General features: G+C 41.1%; 1 protein-coding gene across 5 annotated transcripts in view; it reads right to left on the reverse strand.

The window, feature by feature from the left end:
* igsf9bb (immunoglobulin superfamily, member 9Bb) overlaps positions 1-8,393 on the reverse strand; it is a 118,336-nt gene that overhangs the window by 43,220 nt on the left and 66,723 nt on the right. For all 5 annotated transcript variants that reach the window (XM_032534532.1, XM_032534530.1, XM_032534531.1 and 2 more), the window contains exon 7: positions 4,451-4,596. In XM_032534532.1, coding sequence (XP_032390423.1) covers positions 4,451-4,596 — 146 coding nt within the window. The remainder of the gene's footprint in view (positions 1-4,450; positions 4,597-8,393) is intronic.

Genomic DNA, 8,393 nt, shown 5'->3' on the forward strand with positions numbered 1-8,393 from the left:
GAAGAGAGGAGAGAACAGTGTGGTTCCTAAATGAGGTCAGAGAGGAGAGCTTCAGAGCAGGCACTAGGTGATAAGGAGGAGAATTGGTGTGAGTGAGAGGGGGCGGGGGTGAGGAAGAGGCGTGAGCTCCATCAGCGATAGAGGAAGGACGAGCAAGGCTGAGCGTGGGAAAGAGGACAGATGAGAGAGAGAGAGAGTTAGTTTGTTACAGTGCTTTAAATATCTGTATACATGTATATCTGATGTTAAATTCTGGTGAACATTTTTTTTTAGAATTAAATTTTGGGGGTTTTGTTTCATATTGCTCATTAACATTTGTTTTCATCGTTTGCTATCACAATTTATTTACATAATTAATATGAATCCATCCTATTATTGTGTTATCGTTCATATAACTGTTTATTGTGTTCTGTCTGATTATTTGAACAAATTGCATGTTGATGCTTTTGCAAGATTGTTATTGGAACTTTCATGCCAGTAAAGACCCTTTGAATTTGAGAGAGAGAGAGAGAGTGAGAGAGAAAGAGAGAGATGTGAATGGATGATGTAAGGTAGAGAGGAGCTGGTGGAGGAGAAAGGTGAGAGAAGAGAGAAGAGAGAGGAAAGAGGGGGAGGAGAAAGGACAGAGGAGAGAGGGGAGGAGAGAGGAGAGAGGTGGAGGATGCAGGGTGACACAATAAAGCAGGCAAAAGGCATCCATCTGGCTTTAGAAAGGAGAGGAGATGAGAGAGTGAGAGAGTGAGAGAGTGAGCGAATGACTGCGTGACATGGGGAGATGGGGACTGAACTTTAGCGAGAGAGATCGATTGACCACATCGTTGCCAGAACAACTTTGTACAACAGCTGCTGTCCTCCCGAGTCCTAACCACCGGCTAGCCTGCGCTCCGCCACAGAGAGCCCAGAGGAGCGCCGCCACCAGGACCACAGACAAGAAAATCAGCCAAGTTTCTAAATATAGCCCTCAGACAGCGCTATCGCTCACGACACGCTGGTTCCCACTGCAAGATGCTTTAGGGAAGTCATTCACTGGCAGGCATTTCAGGGAGAAAGACAGAGGCAGGACAGGGAAAAAAAGGGAGGAAAGGAGAATGTGGGAGAGAGATTTCAACAGGACGAAGCAGAAGAGAGAAAAAGGGCATGAAGCGAATGGTGAAGAGCGAATGTTGAGGATTGAGAGAAAGGGATAAAGAAAGGAAGAGGGGACGGAAGGAAAAAAAATGGGAATAAGGGGAAAGAATAGGACAGAAAGACAGAGGGAGCGCTCTGCAGTCTGACAAAAAAGTCCTTGGTCTTAAAGCAATGATGTAATCCCCCCTCTCACTTCTCCCTCCCTCTCACGACTGGTGTTGCCTGCTTCTGTTCCACACACACACACACACACACACACACACACACATAATCTAATGTACAGCCATCAAACGAGGCAGGAGAGCAAAGGAATGCAAAATGTCTGTTGCCTTGACTACTACCAGTGGCCGGTCACCGCTTGCCGAGGCTAAAATCTTAGAGCTCGTCCTGCGTCTACCTGTCTGCTCCGGATAAGAGCCAGATGCATTTCCAAAGTGACAAATTCACCAAGCGTCATGATTATAGACTATAGTGACTGATGGACTGAGTGAGTGTTTTATGGGAGGGGAAAATGAGGAGGCGGACACCCATGATGAAGACGGAGGCAGGGAGAGATAGAGATGTGTTGCTGTGCATATGAATATATATACATAAATGAGTACAAATGAGAAATTAAGAGAAGGGGGAGGAGGCAGGGGAGAGGGAGTGAGCAGGAGGGAGAAGCAGAAGGCAAACCAATAAAAATAGAAAAGTGTATTTGAGAAAGCAAATGGGTGTTTGTTTGGTACTGGCTGAGAGGTGGGACTGAGTAGGCCTGGAGACCAGGGGTTTCCCTTCCATTACAAAGCTTAGGAGCAGCACCCAAGGCTATCATACACTAGAAGACTTTGAAAAGACTACTGTAGTCTGACACCATCTCCCATCTAGCGTTAAAGACTGTCATAATATGTAAAGACTGGCGATCTCGCAGGGTCACACATGGCAAGACTCCAACTGGATTTGTTTTGAGCCCTGTTTGTAGTTTCCACCTGGGATTTTAGAACCCACAATAAAATATGTTTTTGTCACCAAATGTTTCTGTAATATGTGCCACTGTTTTTGAAGTTTTTAACACCCAAACCTTGTTAGAGCCAATATCTAGTAAGGAGCTAAATGGATTCAGCCCCATCTGTCACTCACCCATCTCACAGAGCAGATACGCTCACATTATCAAATGTATTAATTCCCACTGATGGAACAGGAATCACAGGTTTTTTTTCCTGTTTTCCCGCTAGTGCCCTTCTCGGAGCATAATCGTGAGCAGTATCTGTAATTATTGATCATGCAGTGTCTATGAGCTTCGTGGTTCCACTGTAGGAATGTAGTGTACCTACTCCCACCGTAGGGGGCGAGGTGAAATGAGTTAATCCGTGAATGAAAACAAGATTGTTTCCTCATGGAGCTGACTTGAAAGCTATTTTTATCCAGAAAATGTCTGCAATCAGGTGAGCACAGTTAGGCCTGCCGCTGTCCTTTCTGCTGCTCAGGAGCTGCTGCTGGCAATCGCAGTCGGTCTGGACTCAGTAACACCTGATGTGGATTCCCAGTAGATTATCTTATGTCTTTTAAAGGATGGATTAGCTATTTGCATTTAAAGAGTATCAATAACACCAAATACATTTAGACGTTCTTGATCGGTAAATAATACAACTAAAATACAATTTCTTGACTTGTTGATTAAGGGCAATCAGAGTCATGTACAGTGTATATATACATACACCAATATAAGGATGGATGTGCCTTGGATGTGTATGTGCTTCATGTATTTTAATGTGGCAATGTTTGATGTCTGTTCTTTATTGCTCTAATGCTGTGTATTACTGTAATTCTGTGTATAAATGCTGTGGTGCTGTACATTGGTCTACGTCGTAGCACCTGTCCTTGTTCAAATAAACATGAAATGAAAGAGTGGGGGTCTCGATACAACTATTTTTAATAACCTATACATAAAGGGAAAAAATCCTTTGCTGACAATCATACTTTTCCTATTGAGCTAAGTTGTATTTTATGTAAATGTATATTGCATTATGACATATACTGTAGACACTGCCATAATTGACATGCATTTTCAAACTTGTAATTTTGTTGTGCGTAACATTTTGTAGACTGAAAACACATTTCTGTTTTCCGATTCATGGTGTACTCTGTGCTGTTGCGTATTCATGACTATTGACTTTGACATCTTATTCAAGTCACTGCCTGTTTACTGCATGTTTATGAGCCAAATGAAGCACTACGCAAAACACACTGCTCAAGAGATCCTCAATCATTTTCTATTGTCTAGTTTATTCACTTAAAGCTGGGGGAAGGCAGTTTTCTGGAAAAGGCTAAATAAATGCCCAAAAACTCCGAAACTGTCTAATCCTCTTCATACAGTAACCTGTACCAGTACTAGTCATTCATTTAAATCATCCCCATAATGATTGGGACCCTGTTGTGGTTATATAGCAGCAAATCTTTTAGAATTACTACCCTGTTTTCTTGTGTGGGCCTGTAAAGCCCTTTGAGATGACATACTGTGATTAAAGTTCATGTCTGAATAATTTTCTCTCCATCTCTGAAACGTTTCTCCCAAACTGAAACGTGTTTCGCTGTGTTTGTCATCTGAAGGGACGTGCACATGCATCAGCCCATGGAAACACTGTCTCTCTCTGAAACCTGTGATGGGCCAAATTCTTTCGTTACAGGCTATATTTTCTAAAGCCTGAGAACAGAGCCAGGAGGAGGTGCAGAAGTCTCCCAGACCCCTTGAATTATAATATGCTGAAAGGTTATTATGGAATTTTATGCCCAATGATGCAAAAAACTAAAGGGCCTATTATAGCTTCAAATACCCTAATAAAGTATTTTCTTGACAAGCTTCTAGGATATGCACTATGGGATCCTATATAAACAAACTAACTTCAACCAAAGTTAGAACACTTGTTTCACATGACACGGTTTTTCTTGTTCTTTGGAAGTTGGCTCTAGTTTGGTGGATTGTGTGATCACTGTCAATCACGTGATCAAACCATACCCACAGAGTCTGCAATAAACCTATAATACCTAAGGATGTTTTTGATTGTTGCTGATTTAGTCAAAAATATTTAACGTCTAAGATTAGAAGCCAATTTTTCAGGGGATTGAAGTTATCCATGTTCTTGCAGTGGACAACATCTCTTTCTCTACATGCTCTGCCATGTTCCATTCCTCTGATTCCTCCGGCATGATTAGCACTTGGGTTCAGGTATTATTAGTACAGAGTTGACCCACACAAACAGGCATATAGAGGAAGCCTTGCAATGAACCAGGAACTACTCTAAAGTTCAGCACATACAGCAATGAAAAAGCAGAAAACACTCACATTGCACTGTTAGGTAGGCAGAGGCAGTGGGGGGTTGGCCCAGGCTGTTGCTAGGAGCACAAGTGTATTTCCCAGCATCCTCCGGCTTGACTTGAGCAATGATGAGGGATCCATCAATGAGAATACTGACTCTGCGCTTTAGGTCACTGTGAAAAAGAAGAGAGCAAAAACGTTAATGTTGGGATCAAAGTGGGGTTTTGTTGGGAAGAAATCGGTGTTAGAAAAGACTTGGCAAAATGTTAGCAAATTAGCAAACATCTAAGGCGTATTTCAACAGAAGAGTCATGCATTGTGTACCAAGCGTGTACACATTGGGACAACTACTGTATCTTCCCCACTGAAGCTTGGTCTTTGTTATATATATCAACACATCTTCTCAGTCTTACCCTTATGAGCATTTACTTGAGAATATTCATAGATAGATGCACACGTATGCTGTCTCTGATTTATGATGCAAGGCTTCCATGAAGGCAACAACAGTATATTTAGCCAGTGCCAAATTTTCTTGCCCTTTTGTGCTTTTACCCCGGTGGGTGTGTAGCTCTGACTTTCATATAAATGATGTCCTGCACACAGCCTGATTTATCATTCCCAGCAGAATGCTTGGTTGCATAGGAACTGTAAGTCTCCACGCTATAAAAGGTAGTTGGAAAACTCATTAAGATATGCAAGTATGAGGTTGATGGATTAACTGATACCAATATCAATACTAACTTTGCCAGATGCAGAGATTTCAAACTTTTTTTAAATCTCTAGAAAGCCCCAGCTTGCAGGCTTTGTGTTGGATCTGAAGAAGGGGATCACAGAGTTCTCTGTTCATGCTCGACTTAGTGTCACGCACAGTGCCTGCAAATTTTTCAGCAGCACATTCATACTTTCAAATCCCATTTATTTTCATCCTAAAGGGGCTCTACTATTGTGAAATCTGGGGTGTGTGTGTGTGTGTGTATATATCTCTGGAGAACTACGATAAAGTTACTGTCATGTTTCTGGAACTAGCCTCAAGTGTGATATCTGGGAGAAGTATCCTAAGACTAAGGAAAAGAAAACAAGTCAGGCATATAGTAGCCTAGCATTTTCAGGTTGCAATGGACAACATCACACCATATTAGCATGACAGTATTAGGCAATTTTTAATTTTACCCATCAAACTCCAAAAACACTGGCTCCTACCCTTGAACATATTTACTATTTACATATTAGTCTCTTGAGATACTGTTGTCAAAAGGGTCCTGACAAGTCATTTCAATTTACCAGCTGTTTTGGTGGTGCATACAAAACACATACTGTACATAAACGGAGATAAAACACAACAAATTATTTAATTTCAATAAGACAAAAAGCTAGTTTTGAAAAACCCTTAGAGGACATAGATTATGAGGGGGAAACCTTGTCAAAATTGGTCAATCAGCAGAGGCAAAGATTTCCTTAAGTCATTTCATGGGTCATGCTCCCCAAAACCCTGGCTCCAACATTTCCCATAATGCAATGCGATGGTGTCTTTTTTAGATAGTGCTTGTTAATTTTTTATCCTTTTAATGTCAGGACCCATCATTTAGTTTTAGCTTTTTTCTCAGTTATGGCTTTAACAAAAAGCTTGGATTTCAAGATGTGGAGTTGGAAAGATGTTGGGTGTTTGAACAATGTCCAGACCTTGGTTTTTATTTTTTCATTGGCAATAATGTGGAGGTTAATGTGGAGCTTTTACAATTATGTAAATAATATTAAATAGAATGAACTTGTCATAATAAGGACCAATCACTGCATGTAATTGAAAGAATATTTGAGGATCTAACTCTCAGTGTTTAGTGCCAAGAAGCATACTAGAATACAAGAATTTCCCATAATGCATCAAAAGTATCCTCGCTGCCCATGTCTTACATACTCCATGCAGTTTGTAATGCAGGTTATCTGTTGTCTAATCTCCAAGCCTAAACTGAGAGAACCCTGATGACATCATCAGGGTTATTTTTTCAGACTTTGGAAATCTCCCTCCACAGAAGACATTAAACAACTGTTTTCACACGCTGGGTAGTACTCCTCATGATGAGTACATGTATGTGTATAATACAATATTACAGTAATAAAAATAAGGACACACTGTAGATTATTCAGTGCTGTAAATCTGATGCTTTGCAAAACACAGTTCTATTAGTCCAAGATGTTACATGTATCCATTTCTACATCAGACATACAGTATGTTTGTATCTGGAGAGAGGGAGCAGAGATGAGATATAGGTCTGCTGACTGTTGACCAGCCACTTGCGGTAGCCAAGGCAACAGATATTTTGCAATTCTTCGCTTTGCTCCCTCCGCTACCCATTCCACATCATATTGTAGTGCAACGAGCAGAGGTGGGCTGCATGAGTCTTGGGAGAAAAGCGAGTGAAAAGAGATGACATCATCCCTGACGGAGACAAAACGTTTGTTGTCATTTAACCACTGTTGTGGTGTCACTTTCACAGGATGTGTTTTGCAAAGCAGTATTTCTGCTGACTGAACATAGAATATAGAGGTCTTAGAAGCAAAACATCAAAACAGAGATCATTTTAAAATCTGTCATGATTGCGGCTTTTTCAAAAGACAGAAGCCTTACATTTCAGAGAGCTGTTCACGCGGCTCTGACTGAAACATAAGACAAAAACAGCTGTCAAATTTAGGGGATTTGTTAGCAAAGGCAATCATTTATCAAGCAACACCATTCAGTCCTTAGTCACTACAGTCATAAAATAACTAGAAACTGCCAGGAGCAACAGAATCTGCATCCCCTGCCCTTTCTGGAGGAATTAGAATAAGCCTTGTGTGAAATCATTTGTTTTTATAGCCCATTCTCTAGTCAAAATATATCACAGCAGTTGTAGTTTAAGCCATGTTGTGGACAGAGAAGCTTAGCAAGCGGTAGTTTAGGCTACGAGTGAGTTAAGAATTCGGGTCAAACTAGGACAAGCCACATTGATTGCCAGGCTGATCTAGTGTCTCTGCGAGCAATTTGAAATACAATTTGACGGCATTACTGATGCTTGAGCCTTGTGTTACACAGTATCTCTCACAATATGCACGGTAGTGAACTGATTCATCAGCGTGGTTGTTTGTGTTCACTATCTCCAGTCACAGAGACTGATGAGCAATAAATGAATGACTCAGCTATGAAAGTGCATCCGGTGGGTCTCCCTTCCACAGGATAGAAGCTGCAGAGTCACCCATCTTATTTCTCCTAAGCTTTACTTAGGGTGGCACCTTGTACTCATGCTTCCTTCTTCAGGGTTTCCCCCAGAAACGTTGTTTAGGCCCGGTGGCAATTATCTTTTTTTTTTTTTTTTTTTTTTTTACAAGGGCCTGTATCGGGCCAGTTCCAGACTGATGACAGCATTAATGTAGAGCCCAATAGTTTCTATGATCACAGAATCATGGACGGAATCACAAAATTGACAATTTAAAAAAGCTGTATTAAGTTAGAGCTGAAGGAAAAGGAGAAGGAAAGTCATTTGAAAGGGTTCAGATTTGATGAGTTAATTTGGAACTGGACTTAGATTTGATAAAATACAATGAAAGCCCAGATGAGCCTGATAACAATGCAGAGCTGAGACCTGATACAGCAGCCTTCAGAGCAACAAGGTCCCAGCCTTCCAGGCTTTGTTTTTTCTGCTCTCTATTCATATTAGAGAAGACGCTTTCAGATACAGTGAGCGAAAAAGTATTTGATCCCATGCTGATTTTGTACATTTGCCCACTGACCAAGAAATGAGTCTATAATGTTAATGGCAGATTTATTTGCACGGTGAGAGACAGAATAACAAAAAAAAAAAACTGCATGGAATTTTGTCCCACTCGTCTTTGCAGATCTTCTCCAAGTCATTAAGGCTTTGAGGCTGACGTTTGGCAACTGGAACCTTCAGCTCCCTCTGCAGATTCTCTATGGGATTAAGGTCTGGAGACTGGCTAG

This window comes from Etheostoma spectabile, chromosome 13 (assembly GCF_008692095.1).
Source record: "Etheostoma spectabile isolate EspeVRDwgs_2016 chromosome 13, UIUC_Espe_1.0, whole genome shotgun sequence".
NCBI classification, from domain to species: Eukaryota; Metazoa; Chordata; class Actinopteri; order Perciformes; family Percidae; genus Etheostoma; species Etheostoma spectabile.